The sequence below is a fragment of the Plectrocnemia conspersa genome, unplaced genomic scaffold (genome assembly GCF_051122295.1).
Source record: "Plectrocnemia conspersa isolate PC_06_02 unplaced genomic scaffold, ASM5112229v1 ptg000011l, whole genome shotgun sequence".
Classification (NCBI taxonomy): Eukaryota; Metazoa; Arthropoda; class Insecta; order Trichoptera; family Polycentropodidae; genus Plectrocnemia; species Plectrocnemia conspersa.
The window spans coordinates 1,590,938-1,611,748 of record NW_028277175.1 but is presented as its reverse complement, the minus strand read 5'-3'; the positions used below and the strand labels follow the sequence as shown (position 1 = coordinate 1,611,748).

Sequence of the window (20,811 nt, the reverse complement as noted above, 5' to 3'; positions counted from 1 at the left end):
ACGATGTAAATAATAAAAATGAAAATAATAACTCAATATTTGAGTTATTAAATGAAGTTAGAAAAGATGTTTATAATATAAAGGATAAACTAAATTTAAATAACAACATTATTAAAAATAAAATGCAAAAGAAACATTATTCGGAAATCGTAAAAAAAGGAAAAGATATTGCGATAATTATACCTAAAAATTTGCAAAATATAGAGCAGACAAAAAAGGATTGCAAAAATTTAATTAAACCAACAGAATTAGAAGTTGGAATACAAAATATAAGACCAATAAGCAAAGGAGGTATAATAATTACATGTGATAGTAAAGAAGATGCATCGAAAATTACGACAGATGCAGTAAAAAAACTAGGAGATAAATATAATATAAAAGTAGGAAATTTAAAGAAACCAAAAATAAAAATAATTGGAATTTCTGAAGAATTAAAATATGATCAACTAAAAAAGTGTATAATGAAACAAAACACATGTGTAGAAGAAAACAAATGTTATTTAGAAGTAAAACATATTAAAAAAAACAAATTTAATAAGTATGATGCTATTATTGAAGTAGATGTTACGACATTTAAAAATATAATGGATGTAGGCAAATTAAATATTGAATGGGATAGGTGTAAAGTATATGAAGACATATTCATATACCGTTGTTATAACTGTTATGGTTATAATCACAAAGCCAGTGAATGTAAAAATAAAAAAAATTGTATAAAATGTGGTTCGGAAGAACATTTAATAAATCAATGCAACAAAAAAGAAAACTGTGTGAATTGCTGTAGAGCAAATAAATTACTAAATCTTAATTTGAATGTGGAACACAACTCCATGGATAGAAATTGTTCAATTTATAAAAGATACGAGCAAAATTACTATAATAAAATACAATATAATATAGTATAGCAATTAAAAAAATCAAGTTCATATGGGAAACAAGAATCAGTAACTGGGATATTAATCAATGCACAAGGTTATTTAAAACATAAAGAGGAAATAGAATTAATTACTGAAAAGGAATATCCAATATTTTTAGGGTTAACTGAAACCCATATCACAAATGACATTGAAGAATTTGAACTAAATATTGGCAATTATAATATAATTAGATGTGATTCTAATTCCAGACATACAGGAGGTGTTATACTGTATATTAGAAATGATATAAAATTCAATACTATATTTAAAAATAATCAAGATAAGACATACTGGTCTATCACAGTTAAGATTTTTATTGAAAAAATTCCCATAATATTATGTATAGCATACAGATCTCCAAATAGTAATCCGAATATATTCATAGAATTTATAAATAATATTGCAGAATGGAGTTTTGATCAAATTTTGGATACTGTTTTAATTGGAGATTGGAATTTTAATTGGAACAAATGTGAAGATTTTTACACAGCAAAATTAGAAAAAATATCAAATATATTTGGTTTAAGACAATGTGTCAAAGAAAATACAAGGACTAATAATAGATCGAGCACATTAATAGATTTAGTATTTACCAACAACAAAAAAATTTATTGTGAAGTAAAATCAACTCCAAGAATAACTGACCATTCAATTGTATATATTTATATAGAAAAACATAATGAACTTAAGTTTAAAAAAACAAAAAAAATTGATATAATTAAAAAAATTAATTTTAATAAATTAAGATTAGAATTACAAAAATGTGACTGGAATGTAGATAATATGGATGTTAATAGGATATGGAACAAAATTTATAAGAATATAGTAGATTGTAAAACAAAAAGTCAATATAATTTTAAAAAGGAATATCGTTACAACCCAAAACCGTGGTTTAATGATGATGTTAAAAATGCTATAAAGAAAAGAGATGAGTCATACAAAATTTTTCAAATATTAAAAACAGAACAAATAGAATATAAAGTCTTTAATGAAAAATGGAAAACATACACACAATGTAGAAATATGGCAGTCAAAGTATTAAGAATGGCTAAAAAGAAATGGTATGAAAAATTGATAGATGAAATACAAAATGATCCAAATAAGATGTGGAAATCAATAAAACAATTAATTAATCCAACTCAGAAAAACGACATAATAAAAATGGAAATTAATGGAAATATATATCAAGATCCTTATATAATGGCAGAAAAGATGAATACATATTACATTGAGAGCATAGAAGAAATTGTAAATTCAATACCAAGGATTAGTAATTTAGTACAATATAATAATAAAACATTAATTGTAAAATTTAGTAAATTTAAATCAGTATCATTAGATGAAATTCATAACATAATATGTAAATTTAAAAAAGGAACTAATACTGATGAACTAGATATAAATATAATTAAAGAAACATGGGAAATAATAGGAACTAAATTAAATTATTTAATAAATAAAGCACTCTCATTAGGAGAAATGCCTGAAAATTTAAAGATTGCTACTATTGTACCTATACCTAAAATAAAAAATAGTAAAAAAGTTGAAGAAATGAGACCAATCAACATGCTACCGTGTATAGAAAAAATAATAGAAGAAGTAGTAATCAAACAATTAAAGGAATTTATTACTTCTCAAAACATAATATGTGAACAACAATCGGGATTCAGAGAAAAGCATTCCACTGAAACTGCATTACAAGTAGTGATAAATGATTGGCTGTTGGCTAAGGATACAAACAAAATCATTGGAGCAGTTTTCTTGGATTTCAAGAGAGCCTTCGAAACAATAGACAGAAAAATAATGTTGAAGAAATTGGAGAGTATAGGTATAAGTGATATAGTTTTGAGATGGTTTAATAATTACTTATATAAAAGAAAACAAAAAGTTAAGATAAATAATGTATGTTCTGAAGAGAGGTTAGTGTATTATGGAGTACCACAAGGGTCTAAATTGGGACCATTGTTGTTTGTTTTATATATAAATGATATAGTTAATAACGTAAGAAAATGTAAAGTTCATCTATTTGCGGATGAAACATTGATCTATTGCATGGGTGATAACATTGAAGAAGTTGTGAGTAATTTGAATGATGAATTAGGTGTGTTAGAGATATGGTTAAAGAATAATGTACTTAAATTAAATGAGAATAAAACTAAATGTATGTTTATTAATTATAAAAATGTGTTAGATGATAGTACCAAAATAGTAATAAATAACTCTAATATAGAAATAGTGGATAATATAAAATATTTAGGAGTAATTGTTGATACAAAATTAAACTTTAAAGAACATTGTAATTACATATTAAAAAAAATTAGTAGAAAAATAGGTTTATTATCTAGATTAAGAAATATATTAAGTATAAATACAAAAAAATTAATTTACAATAGTATAATATTGCCCCATTTTAATTATTGTGCAACACTTTTAAATATGTTGAATAAATTAGATAAACAAATGTTGCAAAAGTTACAAAATAGGGCAATGAGAGTAATCTTAAATAAAAATAGATTAACTAATTGTAAAAGTATGATTGATAGATTAGAATGGTTGAATGTTCAAGAAATATTGAGTATGAATGTTTTAGTATTTATATATAAGTTAGAAAATAATATGTTACCACACTATTTTAATAAGTATTTAATAAGAAATAAAGATGTACATAAATATAATACTAGAAATAGAGAAAATTTAAAAATAATTAAGTATAAGAAAACGAGTACGGCTAGGGGAATTATGTACGGAGGTTTTAATTTATATAATAGTCTTCCAAGAGAAATCCGAAACAGCAAAAATATAACGGGTTTTATAAATGGAATAAAAAAACACCTACGTACATATAGAAATAAAATATTATAATATTAAGTCTTTATTATTGTATATTTTTTCTTTCTGTTATGTATTTTTTATATATTTTTATATATGTTTACTAAATTTGTTAGATGTAAAGATTAGCTATTAAGCTAAATAAATTAATAAAATAAAAATAAAATAAATATTGTGCATAAAAGGCTTTTAATTTTTGACAAAAACATCTCTTTTTTGGCAAAAGTTTTCAGATATTTTTCAGTCATTATGGCAGACTACTCCTGTAAAATAGTGTGCATAAAAGTCTTAAAAATGTTCGCCAAAGAAAATAAATCTTTTCTGTGACATTTAAATCTCTTCTATTTTGAAAATAAATAAATGTTTATTAGGACGCGTGGAAAGATCATATAAAGAAACAATGCAATATTCATGGTCACTAAGTCATTATGGCAGACCACCCCTGTAAAATATTGTGCATAAAAGGCTTTTAATTTTTAACAAAAAAAAACTTTTCTTTGACAAAAGTTTTCATATATATTTTTTTGTATCATAAGTTTCAGATCATCTTTAATATGATCAATAAAAGTTACACAAGTTGTCTGAATACATTGCCACATAATTAACTATTTTAGCATCTAATACCAGCTCATTATTATTCATTTTGTTTATTACTGTGTGTGAAAATCATAAAAACAGACAACGCAATATTCATGGTTGCTAAGTCATTATGGCAGACCACCCCTGTAAAATATTGTACATAAAAGGATTTTAATTTTTGACAAAAAAACCTCTTACCCTTGTTACTTTGTGGCGTGTTTCTCCGTTTGTTCTGTGTGATAAAGTTAATTTTTTATTATGCTGGTTTGAATAAAATTGCAAAAAATAATGTTTATTGGCACAATTGCATCGCTACTTAAAAACACGCAATTGTTTGGTTATGAGATCTCTCTGCCATTGTTTTAAAAAACATATCATAAGTTTGAGACATTGCTAGCATTTGTCTAAAATAGTCGTAAGAAATTCCCCTAAATAATAAAATATGCAGGTGGTTAAAATTTTCACATGTCAGGATTTATCATGCGATACGTGAATCAATTAAAGTACTTGAGAGCACTGTTGACTTTATAATATAAAATCACAGTATCTTTAAACACAATTCTCTGTTCTAATTCTATCAACTTACTAGAAAAAAATACTAAAAAAATCTTAGATTGACATGAGGGAATAAAAATATTATTTATTTTTATTTCTCACACACAAAATTTCTACAGCATATGCTTTGATATGATTCTTTAGAGTCGCATCGACTTGTGTATTTGGGAAACCTTTTTTAAGTTGGTGGTAGGAAATATACACAATCCAAAGATTCTATAAGAGATACCTAATTATCATTGCTTGCGTTCTTCCCCAAAAAGCACAACCATTCGTCTTTTTAACAACCTTTCAGATAGTATCGATTTGTTGTCATCTAGTGACTTGCATTTGATAGACGTGTTGTGGTCAAAAAATTAATACATAGCATATAACTACTATCATTATTTAGATCCGGCTTTTTAAGCAATAAAGTAGACCTAAAAAATAATAGTAAAGCCCTCTTTTTGGTATCGCCGTAAACATCGATTAATAGCTCGTGCAAGATGTTGTTGAACACTTATATATTAATTAATTTATAAAAATAGGCTATATTTAAAAACTGTCCTCAGCTGCAATGTGACATATATAATTAAATAATATAACGCATTTAGCTTACGCCTGTTAGGTAAAAACGTAAACTAATTTAAGTCCGGTACTTACACACTCACTAGCTGCGGTACCTCACGATAGTGAGGTTGTTCATACAAATTGTATAAAAAAAAACATGCTACCGTTCGGTTAGCACACAATATGTTACTACAATTATAAATCTATTGTCTCAAATTGACATTATATACGTCATTTAATCTATGGCATGTCATCGTACATTTGTTAGGCGAACCTGCGTCAGAACGTTTTGGTAAAAAACGTAAACTTTGCTTCTAAATAGACAGCGTCGTGTAAAATTGTCGAAACGTGTTTAGAAAACGAGGCAAAGCACGTTTTTACAAAAAAAAAAACGGTCGACGTATATTTTTTTCGTTGTTATCGCACGTTTACGAGGGCAAATACGCAAAAAAGTTTTATGATAAACATTTTATGTAAAATATATCAAATATATTATACTGCCAAGAGCTAAAGTGAGAATTTTTACATGCGACATAAATTGTATGATAATAATGGTGACGCAGTCACTAAAAATCAACCAAAGGAAAAACCAAACCAATAATGTATCATAAACAAACATAAAAATATAGCTAACCATTCAGATGATTTTTTGACATTATTTATTTGTCATTTTATATATGTTGCAGTGAAGTTATATATTTATTACTTGATTTAAAATTTCACTTGGCAATATCATTTAAACTGTATTTATTTTTTCAGCATGGATGACACATGCTTGCAACTATGTTTTAAAAATATTGACTAACAATTTAGCATATAATTTTACTAGCATCTATCAGTTAAATTATATTTTCGCTAGTAGAAATAATATGTATTCGGATATGATTTCACTAAGACGCCAGTGAAAATATAACTTCATTGTAAAACATATTTTGCACTGAATTTTCTGTTATAAATACAGTCCACACACTTTAATGAGAGGTTTCGTCACCATTCGTCCTGACGATTTCCAGTCGGCCGGTCGCCATGGCGATTTAACCGGAAGTGGTGAAGGGTAGTATTTTTTCTAAGCCGATAAAATCGTTCTCGGCTTTACCGAAGAAGCCGAAGAAGAATACGCCAGTAATGAATCAATTTGCGGCCGAGCCCCTTCCGGATTATGGTTCAGGCGAAATGATCAAGTGCCGAGTGGAGATTATTGTTTAGCCGTCACATTCGCAATTAATTGTGAATGGGGTCGATCGTGACCCCGGAGGGGTGGGCTTTAATAAGAGGTTATATAGTTTACAAAAAGGGTTGAACTTGAGCGCAAGAACAACACATTGACAATAGGGTCAGGGTTTGAAGGTCGATTTTAAAACAGTTATGGGGAGTCAGCTGTCTAATAATACTGGACAACTATGATTTTGATTAGTTTGAGCTAAGTTTGTTATCCACAATTAAATTTTACAGTTACTGTAAGTTAATGAATCGAAAATTCATTCTTTCTACAATTATTGATTTAAATAAAGAACTAGTGCTCTTTTCAAACCACTGTCGTAAATTATTTTTTTCTAATATATAATAAGTTTAACTTATGAAAATAATGTAATTGCATTTTATGATATAACATTTTAATAAAATGGGGTTCGTAATTTATCACTTCCTAACGCCGAAATTAATCGCAAATGTTCATCTGTGAATTTTGTCCTAAACTTGTAATTTAATGTTCATCATCTTTAAAATGTCTTTTCACATAGGTGTTACTAATTACAAATATACATTTTCGAGCATATGTTCGTCACTTGAATAAACATTTATTGTTTTTCATTGTATTTTTAAATAAAATTATTATATTTATTACAATGGGAAATTTTTTAGAGCAATTTAGTATTCGATAATAATAGCTAAAGGCGTGTTTTTTCGTTATGAAACATTTTAAATCGCTTCTTTCAGTTAAAAAAAATCATTTAGAGCAGAATATTCAGCTTTCATTTCTGATAAAAAAAATGACCGTTACGTTTACCGCTGATATAACTGGTTCAACAACACATATTAAATTGAGATGCTTCCTACAATTTTTCTTTAATTTTTTTTTAAATGTTTGCATTTAAAATTTTTACAAATGGATGTGACACATTTTAGGCAATTTTACTTTAGAATTCTCGAATTTATGTAGGAAAAGGTTTGAATTGACATTGAATGAAAAGATTAAATTGGCTATTGATGTTACTTACAATGTGCTCAACATTTTTAGCAACAGTTCTAAATAAAAGCCTGATAGATTGTAACAATTATACGATATTTTATTAATTTACTATCAGCAAACGCCTTTTTTTGTTAATAAATAAGTTACTGATAAAATTACTTTTGTAACAACCTCATATTTCTTACGCTTAAAATTTTTCTGATCGTTGCTTTTCGTGTTGGCTATGTGGCTATTGTGCAATACTGGGTGTTCGTCGATTTATAATGTTTATTGTTCATGCCGAACAGTGCTTAGTTTAGTTTATTTTACACCTTGCATTATTTGAAAATTTTTAACAAAAAGCACAAAAATATATTTTACTTGTAGTTTTTGATATTTAAATAATATTTAACTTTCTGATTATAAAAATGTAATGTCCTTATGATAGTATTAAAATTGCCGACTTAAATCTTATAAAATACGAACAAAATAAAAATGGATTACCTATTAAATAACAATATTTATTTTCCCTTATTTTTATAAAGCCTGAATCAAGCGAAAGTTATCAAATTTATGTAAAAAATTTAATCAATAAAATTCCAATTTTGACATTAACACGCGCTCCCTTCACTAATAAAGCGATTAAGTGAGATTACGGTGCCGGATTTGGGTTTTGGGCTTTGTATATATTTTTTTATAAATTAAAACAAGGACCCGGGGTCGAATTAAGAAGCGTTTCCTGTAGCGGGACGTAAATAGGACCTCGGCTGTCGCATAAACAAGAGGTCCGCGCACACGCAGCAACAATAACGAGATACCGAAAAAAACATTATATCCAGAGGATTAAACCCTAACGGGCCACCTGGACCCTTCGGGGCACGAACGGGTTAAAGCAATTAAAACGCGATTTGCTGCGCAAACATCACGGGCAGAGTTTTGTTTGGGAACCGATCGCGGAAATCTGCCGTTTCTGTTTATTTTGATTTCGTTTTTATTTTTATTTGTTTTTATGTCGTGTACCCTAATCTCTGTACATGGTTTTGAGTGAGTTTTAATCGAGGATTAAAAAAGGATATGTTTAAGATATACAAATATTATTATTTTTTGGCATTTTAAAGGTTATACTTATTTTTATTTTATTTTATTAAAACCTGATTGTAAAAATAGATAGTGTTTTTATCAATAAAGTAGTATAAAAAAATATTTTAAAATAAAATAAATATTGCTAAGTTTGCTATCTTATGTTTTAATGTATCATATGGAAGCTATTATAGGTAAAAAAATATTATATATATACTATATATATATATATAGAAATACTTATTCTTACGCAAATTTTTAAATTCAAAATTAGCAATAACTCATTTTGTTCCACATTTATAAATATTTTTTTAATACATAATTCTTATTATAGACGATTTAAATATTTTTATAAATTTTGAGTTATATATAATTGGTTTTTCTACTGCTTTTTGAAATCGGAAATCTATGATCTTTATATTTTCAACGTTGTTTTGGTCAAAATCTTCACCTTTTATTTGTGTTGTCAGGAGTAAAAAATCTGAGCAAACGTATTTGCATTTAAATCGTTGGACTCCATTTTAACAAAAAATAAGAGTTTGTCCATAAATTTGCTAACCAAGCAAACGTGATTATTTTGAAGCTACTGTTATGCTATTACACGACAAAAAGAGTTTATTAAAATATGTATTGAACCTTGACAAAAAATCTGGTTTCGCTCTGAATAATCAGCATTGGTCAAAGAATCGATAACTTTATAGAAAGTTTTTTTTTCAATTTTTTAAGAATACATAAGCCAAAATATTACTGCGTTTATTTATTTCCATTAGAAACTTCAGGCAAAACTACAAATTTGCTTTAGACTTGTAATACTCATACTTATAGGAGCTACGCCGAATTAACCGAGACGAACCCTAGAAATCCAAAATAAATAGCGGCTGTAATTTTGAAAAATAAGTGTCATTTCATTGTGCTACTGTCAAGTTTATTATAGTATAAAAGTTTCATTATTAATTGTGACTTAATTGAGGCTATTAAATTAAATTTAAGAAATCTAAATATGTATGCAGGACAATTTCTTTTGTTGGCATTACTAAAAAATTATCACTAAAATAAATATAAATTAGTTGAAAAGAAAAAAAAAATATATAAAACTATTTCTCTTTAAAAATCGATTCGTTGGCATACCAATATATGAAGAGATATCCATTAACAGTTTCGAAGTATTTGCATTAAATTGCTGGACCCTACTTTAACAAAAATCAAGGGTCCGTGCCAAAATTATTTGCCAAGCAGCTAAACATACCGATTTCCGATCTACCGGTTCGCTGTTATATACTGATAGCAGTCTAATGAATTGTGTTTGTCTGTGTGATATCAAAAATACATATATCGTTAAATCAAAGAGATTTAAATATAATCTTTTGATAAGAACGCATATTTATGTGGAGAGCAATCGATTAGAGTCTTTCTCATTTTAAATGTATAACTATCCTAGCAATATACTGTCGGGATTACTTTTTGAAAATAATTGTTAGTTTTGGCGCAAGGGCGTAATAATTGTTAGTTTTGGTGTAATGTATTATATATATAATCTTAAATTTACTATGAATTAGTATTTTTATTGGCATAACAAACAAAAAGAAAAAGCTGCATTTAAACCGTTGGACCGCACTTTAAAACTGTGACCAAACACAGCAGCACTAAATCACATATTCCACAATATAATAACGTTGATTACGTCGGTACACACCCCAAAAAGTCTGATAAGATATAAATTAATAAAAGCAAAGAGTCTCGTTTCACCCCGAATTATCATCATTGGGCAAAAGATTGATGACTGAAATAAGTATTTTAACTTTTCTCTATTGTTTTCATTTAATTAAAATAATAATATTGATGTGATTTTTCCTAGAATTCCTTTGATTCTCAGCGATTTGTCCAATTAACAACTCACAAGGGATGTTTATTTAATGGCTTAGTTAACTAATCAACCATTATTTACATATTATTAAATATATTACAGTTTTGCTTACCGCGAATCATTTCCGCCACTATAAATAGACTTGAGCTCTTTCGTCCTACTTGCTTACATAAAATTTCCTAGAAGGAGTGATTTATCTTTCATTACAGCTACGTGAAATGATCCTCTTACCCTCAGGCTACATTTAGACGAGCCGGTGCCTCGTAATTGCCAACGATGTGTCATTATTAATTCCGAGACCGCGACTCCTTTGCGAGATTACTAGAGCGTCTTAATCAAATGAGGGGAATCTGCCCCCGAGGGGTGTATCTAAACACGTTATTGTCCCCCAATTCGGGATATGAACTCCCAAGGGACGCCTATTCCAACACACGCGGCTGGGCAGGGACACTTAAATTCAGTTTTAGACACAGGAAAACAAGGTTTAAAACTGGAGAAAGGTGTAATTGAAGAAGACACGAGGGATTTTTTAGGGGTGCGTTTTTTCGCTTCTGTATGTTTTTTTATTATTATTATTATTCTTTATTTCTGACTTAAAACGACGTTTAAGGTAAGTGCTGAGTATTAGAAAGGAAAAAATATACGGCACTCAAGTCGATGAAAAGGTCTAACGAAAAAAATAAATAAGAAGAAAAAAAACAGACCGATCCAAGTGGAATAATTTGGAAAAATGCGCGTTAATTTATGAACGCGTGCTTTTGAGATTTTTTACGCTTTGTTATAAAAGAAAGGGAAATATTTTAAGGAGAAAAAGCTTTCATTTTTAGGCTTCGTCGTATTGATAAATCAACATTTATATATAGATTTTTGTATGTATTTTTTTATTTAAAGCTTAGTTAACACATAACAAACTCAACGTTGGTGAAAATGGCAGAAGATTATTGTTGTTCTTAAACAATTTTTATATGCCATATATAGATTTAATTGGCATTGTTACTGTTAGACATTATGTACCAAAAGCCTAACCGGTTTGTAATTTTATCCTAATTTATCATGTGTTCTTTAACCCTTTCGTCGCGGCCTCATCTTAACATGAGTGTTCCTCCAATGCGGCAGACATTTTTTCGATATATTTTTTTTGATATATTGTTGATTTTTATCTATTTAAGTTATTTTTAATAAACTCTTAATTGTTGTAGAGAAAATATATAAAATGGATTAATGTTTTTTGAATATCAAATATACGCGATAGCAACTCACAATATCGGCATATCATGCATTTTTGTTATTCTTACGTATATGTTCTTCAAATACCCGCCCAAATTCATTACCGGGTATTTTTTTTATACAGGAACCGGGTACCCGGTTATGTTCCGGGTAATTTTTTTTGACTATTATATACTGACCTGAAGTTCAAACTTACGAATATTATATATATCGGACTTTAAATTTTATCTTAAATTATCTTGAATCATAGTTCATTCATACCTTTTCGATATCCCGCTTATCACTACCTACTCTGTATGCAGCTCTGATTTTAACGGACATCTTGGAAGCACCTAATATCGTTGCCTGGAAGGGCTTAACTAATCTCTAACTCGGTTTTACAAAATATAAAAAAGACTTTTTCATCATTACTATGCAATGCATAAACCAGTTTGTTAAAAAATAATGATTTTTTGCTATCAATGTTATTTGAAAGAGACCCTAAATTGGCAAAGATAAAATATATATAGACTGATGCTTTATATAAATATTGTTTTTTATATTAGTAAACGTTAGACATTCAAAAATATTTAAAGTGTTTGAGATATCAGAATTGTAAAACTGTTTTTTTCTTAGGCTTTGAGCAGTAGATGCATAAGATTAAGTAACTAAGATCATTTTCTAATCATTCCTCGCTTCAGTATACTGCGCGGATTAAAACTAGGCTCGATCTCCTACCTAGGCTGTCGCGAGTGACAGCAGTGGTCAGTCAAATTGACATGAGTAGATTAATATGAGCAAACATCCCAAACCCCACAGCATTTTTACAACCTCAATCCCATTTTATCTCAAAATTGACAGTTGACTCTCGCTCGCTATTATCGACTCGTCCCGAAAGATCCCTCGGGAGTATACACAGCTAGATTAGCAAGCTATAAATTAAAACAGTCATAACGACGCGTGACATCTTCTCTCGCTACGAGACAAGAAACCCGTGCTACTAGCTGAGCTAAGATAGTGCGGACTAATTTCCTCAAGGCGGTCCGATTAGGGCGGTTAATTAAGCCGCCCGAGGCCTCACGTGCTGTGATACTTACTACAGCCCCCACACCATCCGCCCACCGCCCGTCGTGTATAAATCACGAGCTGGCGACGAAAATGTTTTTCACTCGGCCGATAGGGGCTAATGGAGACAGATAACGGATGTGTTCTTGCGCCCTTCGATTCAACGCCCCTGAGATTTGCCTCGGCGAAAATGTGATGTAAGATTTTGGCCTAAAAGTCTGTGCTTTGATCCGGAAACGACTGTTCCATTATCGCTGTAGCTGTTTTTCTATAGTAAAATACTAATGTACGTATTATAGTATTTTAAGCTAATTACAGATCAAGAGCTTTAACATATTTTTTGTCTGTTTAAGCTACTCTTATGTAATATATAATAAGTGTTTTAACATTTTATCGCTTTTGAAAGCTTATCTTATTATTATCTCGGAGAATTAAGAGAGCAAAAATAAGAGCTGCACAAAATACATTTATAAAAACTTGTTTACAGATGCATTTCATCTACAATTAATGAGTCATGATTAACGGTCAAAGCTATTATGTCTCTCTAATAGTAATTTTAAAAGAAGTGGAAGAAAAAATGGTTTCAATGTGGTTCCAATAAACGTCATTATCTCATTTTCTTCACGGTCGTCTCATAGAGCAATTAAGTTTAATTTTAATATGCAATAAAGAGTAACGGAGTGTTATTGAAAATATGCGTTGAATTTAATTTATTAAAAACTGTTTACAAATAAATTGCTTTGTAAATTAATAAATAACGACTTACAAGCAAAGCACCGACCATTAATTGTCCCCAAGAGAGCAGGCGCGTACCGTGAGATACTTTCCCTTTCGCTCGATCGCGTGAGAGATAAGGGCATGCGTTACATCTCTCACTCACTCGCATCACTTTACACGCGTGCGAGCGAAACGGAAAGTATTTTACCATACGCGCCTGATAGAGAAATACTTTTTACAAATTTTACTACTAAAAAGTCGATTTTTTGTGTGTAATACTAACTTATATAGATACTAACTCTACAAAGGTTTCTGTCTTAACTCGTACGTTGAAATGATGTTTCGATATTCCATTTATGAGTCGTGGGTATTTATACTTATATTTTAACTCATAATTAAATTAAAAATATTTTGAGTTTTTCGCTGATATTTTTGACAAAATCAGGTATTAAAAAAGCATTTTTTTATAGAAAAAAAAATTTTAAATTCAAGATTAGTTTAGATTTGTTATTTGAGGTTGGTTTTTCCTTTTTTTGTGAATATTTTTTTGCTATGATTTTTTCCAGAGTCGTGCCCTTCAAGGAGAAAGTTAGCTGTGATTTATCCCGTCTCTCCTCTCCTCTCGGCAGGCCTGGTGTTAAACAAAGCTATGGTTCTTTATTGTCTCAAATTATTTTAAATAGACTTTTGTGAATTAGTGTGAATTTGTTTTGACGGTCCATTTTTTGTGTGATATATTTTTTTTGTGATCAGTAGTTTTTGAAGAGTTTTTTTTTGTTATAATATATTATTAATTATGGTACAATCACAAAACATTTGGGCTTAATATCTCTGGCGCGTTTTAAACATACGTGATTTATGGAATACATCGTCTACAAATAATCCACCAATCGTCTTATACATTCTCAAGCTCAGATCTGATAAGGTCTCTTCGTCTTTGCTGGATAAATTTCGGATATCTGACGAAACATCTCTTCGAACCAAAGGCCAAATCGTGTTTGCCCTCTTGATTGGGAGTTGAGATTTGGCGATCGGCAGCCTAGATGTGACACTGTGGCCGTTTTGACACTACCTCTCCAGCTCAATTAGTTGTAACCGTGTCGGCAGCTTAGCCCTAATTGGCCCCTGCTCCAGCCCTGTCTAATTGACAGATTCACCAAAGTTTGGAAATTTGCCGCGGCTGCAATATAACCAAAACGTGTGGATAATATCGGGAGATACGCACAAAAGATTAGGTTTCTAAGAAAATATGTTTGGTTTATGATCTTAGTAAACTAATATGTGGTGGAAAGGGCCGTATTTGTATTCGACCCTTATATGTTAATAAGTCGTATGGCTATATGATTCAAGGGTAAATTTAACTGCGTCCCACACAACAAACTATAGTTTCCGTTAAACTTGTGTATATAAAACTTTAGCGGCGAACCACGTAAAGCGAGCTAAGATCCGCTAGCCAAAGCAGGAAATTACAGTCTCCAGACCTCGCCCCACAAAGATAAGAGAACGAGGTCGGAAAAAGTCAAACAAAAAAAACCTCAAACAAACACCCCAAATTGAATTCTCCACTAATCTCGCTCACGTGCTTGGGATTTTTTCTTTCTCTTCGAGTTATTCTCCAGACCTCTTGGAATTAATTAAGGCACCGCCACACCTAAGGCGTCGCGCGTTTAATCCGTATGAATTACGCGTTTCGACGCTAAATTGCAATTAATTATTGTTGTTTTGGTGTTTCGGCTGATTTACGGCCGGCCGCTCGTTGTTTCGGCTAATTTCTCGTGTGGGCCAATTTAGAGGACTTCGCTCGATTTTAATTAGTCCCACGGTGAGCTCATAATGCCTTGGGTTTGTTTTTCTCGGAAGTTGAAGGGGTTCCAGAAAGGTAGACGACGCGCTTAATTGAAAAGTGAGGGGCTCTTTGGTACAAAGACAATGTCGTATCAGATCGCTCTGGGTGGTTTATTTTGTTTACCTGGAAACGCTTTACATTGTCTCAGTTTTAAGTTGAAATGAAACGAATTTGAAAGTACAAAAACGAGGTAAGAAGAATGAACATACAAAAAGCGATGACGTCAATCTTATGGAAGTGTGTATGTACTCAGTCATAAATTCAACATATTGAATCATTTATACCATCTTAATCTTTTAATCATTGCAGGTGTATGCTTCTCAAGCAGAAACATGGTTTCCGTCAATCTTGATTCACTCTCACTAATCATATAATTTTTTCTAACTTTGTTATCATTAACAGATTTTGCAAAAGAATTCAATAAAATGAATTGTGATTGAATCTCTCCTAAGCATATTCTCAAATTACTTGACCAATAAATATTAGTTCGTCAAGTATGAAAACTCTTTTTCAAAACCATATAAAACCTCTACTGGAGTACCTCAAGGATCCAGCTTGGGTCCATTGCTGTTTCTATTGTTCATTATTGTCATAGAAACAGCAATGCGTCATTCAATTTTTTTATTATATGCAGATGAGTTGAAAATTTTCAAGAAAGTGCAGTCGATTTTAGATTCCCTCAACCTGCAGGAGGATCTCAATTTTTTATGGAAGTTAACTTGCTATAACCGATTGCTTTTCAGTGTGAAGAAATGTCACACAATTTAATTTTTAAGGTGGTCGATGTTGGCGTAATATTTCTACCAACTCGTAGGAAATATTCTAGACATGTCTTTATTGACAGGTGTGACTACTGACACTTTCCACATTCTTACTTAAAACTTACAATAAGTGAGAATCTAGTGAAGCATATCTAAACCGAATTTTGACCAAAAAGAGAGCGCAAAAAACAATTATCCCTTCTCAGAAGTCAAAAATCCACATCAAAAGCAATAAAATTGTGGCGACGCCATTGCAATAGAAACGTTCGTTACCGAGCGTTCCCACTGCGACGACGCTGCCACGATTTTATTGCTTTTGACGTGAATTTTTGACTTCTGAGAAGTGATAATTGTTTTTACGCTCTCCTCTTCACCAAAATTTGGTTTGAATATACTTTAAGCGACACGATGCAATGTTTTTGTACTTATTCCTGCGCTTATTTTACCCTGCAATAAATATTTTGTACTTAAAAACGATTTTATTGCTTTTGACGTTAATTTTTGCCATGTGGTGCCGGGCGAATCCATCCGGCACGTGTGAAACTGGCTAACCGTTGGAGACGGAGTTGGATAGGGGCAGTAAAGGGGAAGGGGTATGAACGGTGTATATTAATAAACGTAAACAAAGGAAATATATTCAATTATTAAAATAATAAAAATAAAAATTGAATTTGCTCCGATTGATTTTCGAACTGCCGGTAATGCGTTCTGTTGTTTCGACCAATGAAAAATAAGCATTCAAATATGAAACAAAATGGCCGACATTACCGTGACAACAGTTTTAAATAATTATTATTCAATAATAAAATTTTGCTACGCGACAATAATTTTCATTAATTCGTCATTTCACTGAATATAAATAATCGGATTGCAAATTAACTAGGTGTGTTATAGCCATGAAAATTAAATATATACACAATGTGTTGAGGATTAGAAGAATACATTGATCAATCTAGATAAACAATCTTCAAATTTTGAATTCACGCCGCCGGGCTCCGAGGCCGAAAAGTGAGTTTTTCCTTTTACAATACATAAAAATTATCATTGCTTCAGATTTAATGCACATATACGTTAGATTTTAAGAATTGTAAATAAACCAGGTATATTTTAAATGTGAACGTGTAATGTATCCTTGGTATGTATGAGGATTGAAAGTTAATGTCGATCAAATTGGCGCTGTCGCAGTGGGAATGCTTATAAATGTGTAGTTTCTTGAATGTTATTACGATATATATACGATATTTTACAATGATTATAAATATGTGATTGCATACCTGGAATAATCGATAGCCAAAATATCTAAGAGTAAGTTATTTTTAATTCCGATGTGGCAGAATACGTCATGGTTTTTATTCAATTTTTGTTCTGTGCCAGCATTCCTTTTTCAGAATAGATCAAGATATTTAGTTACATTAAACTAATGTATGTTCTTTATAAAAAGATAATACTTGCTGACAGTGACTTCAGCATGAGAAGATTCACTCTTTGTTTATATATATATCAATTCTACGTTGTAGCCATATAGGTCATCAAATTGTTCCATCATTGTTTCCGAAAAATAATTAAGAACAATTAGACCTCTATCAAGAGTATACATTGAACACATTATTACTACTAATATAATCCATAAATTAAATTTAAACGACAACCGAAGAACAAAATTGACGGAAAATACTGTAGAAGATTAAACACGTAGATTGGCATCTCTTCATCTTCTTCAAAATTGTCGCAATATGTCATATATTAATTGTTTGCCACACGTAAATATCACTGCTTCTGAAAATTAACTGTAAATGATACTATATAGTGGGTAAAATGTTACTTTTTGCTTACACTAAAACGAGATTTTTCATTATTACAAGCATTATAATATGTTAAATTAACTTTAGTATGTATACCTTTAATTGCCAAAACACCGCTGTCTGTCTTTTAATATTAGACCCTGGAAAGTTAACAGTAATTTTGTTAGAATTACCGTGATATTATTCATATAATCAAACACTTACTGGCACACTCATAATTTATAGTTTTGATTATTTTGTCTATAATTCCAATGCTACATCACTTTGAATCATCTTCAATTGACACTTTGTAAAAAAAAGCTGTGATTATAACATATTTCACTGTTTATTTAATTGCACAGAAATGGGCGCAGCGAGCGCTAACCAGATGACAGAAGAACTGTCACAAGTAAGCAAATTTGAAAGGGATATCCCGGTTTTGGGCGCGCTTGAGAACGAACTACGAAATTGATTTTAACGATTTAAATTGTAAAACACATATGTATAAAAATCATCAAATTTAAAAAAAAATATTTTTTAAAATAAGTTTAATTAATATTATATATATTTAAAATAAGATTTTATAATAAGAAATATTTTATTGGTGATTAAATTATGCAATATTTTCTATGAAAATAAAACGAGCTAATTTTATTTTTTCAGGCACAGCACGCATGCGAAAATGGTTGACAATGGCGCAGGAGCAATTTATATTGTGGGTTCCTTCAAAAGAATGGCAACGGATCCAGATTTTAAGGTATTATTCCCATTTATATATACGTCATTTTAATGATGGGACACGCGTTCCCTATTCCCGTTTGACCACAATCCAGATTGGAATTAATCGGGCGAAAGCAATAGGCGGAAACCCATCGATGCTCCCCTTTTTGACGTTTTTCATGCTTTGCTTGTACGAAATGAGCCATGCGTACAGCAGACATCGAACAGGTTATTCTTTCTATATATGTATAAAAAAATATAAATTTATTTATTTAAATATAGGCATTATATATAATGGCAACTCAATGTATTTTTGACATTTTTTTTACTTTATAAACGCAAAAATATGCAAATAAACGTTTGATTTAGGAAAAACCCTAGAAAATTATGTACAAAGTAAATATATTTGGTTGTGAATTTTTAATATTTGAACCCTGTTGAATTATTCATTCATTCACAGGGAAATTTATGTAAATAGAAAGTCAGCCGAGACTCAAACCAAACTATTTAATGTAATGAAAATGCACTTGCCGTTAAATTTTATGCAGGTTTTATACGATTAAAAATCGCTTCTGTTTTATATACTCAAATTTCTATATTATTTATTTAAGTAAATTTAAATTATTAAATAGTTTTTATTTTTCATATAATACTATTTTGCTTATTTTTTCTAACATACAATAAACAATTTAAAGCTTGATTTTTATTAAACAGATTGTCAATAAATAACTCAAATTATTAAAAAATAATTAGCCAAATAAAAAAAAAATGGATGGATATGTGATTTTTAATTGTATAAAACCTTCATAAATTTTAACGGCAAGTGTATTTTCATAACATTAAAGTATTTGAAGAAAGCGAATTGAGATTCGCCTTAATAAAACATTTGCATGGTGGAAAATAAAAATCACTACTAGTATTTGTGTCAATACATTGTAATAGAAACTATAATAATTAGCCAATGAACAATTTGATCAGTACAAAAATTGTTTTATATAAGCTTCTATCAAATAAATGTGATATTTATGGTTTTATCAATTCAAAGTCAAAATATCTACAATGAAAATTTTTTTAAATACGTAATTTTTTTTTTAGTGTCATGTCCAATTTCAGAAGTCAGGCGACAACCTATGGTGGTTGTTTTTGGGAGATTAGTACAATCGTTTCCCCTTACTTTCTGAACTGCAGTTCCACAGCCATGCTGTTAATACAACTTGGCTTGTAAATGTCTATTTCTAATCCTTATAAATGTTGATTATCAACAGCAGGGCTTTTAATGCTTTTTTCATTCACGACCCCATTTATGATTGTGAGTTTCTTCACGACCACAGATAAATATAAAATGAAGATATATAAATATTTTGTGCTAATTTATTAATTAGGTAACAATATACATAAATATGAAAATAAATAGTTTTAAAAATTTGCTAAGAAACACAAAAATATAAAATTAAAAATTGCACAAAAATTTGTAAAATTGTATTTATTATAGTTACAAAAATTATATGCCCTATTTTTCATCAAAACTGCATTTTATGCAATAACATAAATAAAAGAGAATATTGAGCAAAATATATCGTCTAATGTGCTTTTTTTTACTGCATAATATTTTACACTGCTTGGCGTAAAATCTCTTCAACATTTTTTAGCGATGAACAATATTGTGATGTGTTAAAGCTGAAAAAGTAATTTCACATAAATATGTGGTGCTGAATCGCAAAAGAACACTTAATGCCATATCAGAGATTGTGCGAATTTCAGTTCTAGTTATGATCCAGAATTTAGTCAAGAGCTTTTTTGGAAAATCTAATTTTAAGTTTGAGTCACTCGAAAGCTCAGCAAATTCCTCTTGAGTTTTATATGGCAGGTGATTAAACCCACTCAAGCCAATCAAAAATGTTTTTTTAAATCCAAGATAACTTTTTGAAATCAATATTTGATATAAAATATTTACGAAACTGTGTTTCTAGCGCTTTTAAGTGACCTATGATCATTTTTTCCATAAAAGTTTTACAATGATTTTTCAAGATTATAAAATTGTCGATACTGGAAAACATTTCGAACGAATCCTTTTCTACCCTACTTTTCCAAATTTTGATATTTTTAACAAAACGTTAAATTTTATCATTCGAAGTAAATATATCGCAATTGTTTCCTTGAAGATACAAGTTGAGA

The 20,811-nt window shown here is 29.9% G+C and overlaps 1 protein-coding gene across 1 annotated transcript in view; it reads left to right on the top strand.

The window, feature by feature from the left end:
• LOC148229092 (uncharacterized) overlaps positions 1 to 20,811 on the top strand; it is a 118,020-nt gene that overhangs the window by 79,314 nt on the left and 17,895 nt on the right. The window contains exon 3 of the mRNA XM_088196790.1: positions 18,580 to 18,673. Coding sequence (XP_088052916.1) covers positions 18,580 to 18,673 — 94 coding nt within the window. The remainder of the gene's footprint in view (positions 1 to 18,579; positions 18,674 to 20,811) is intronic.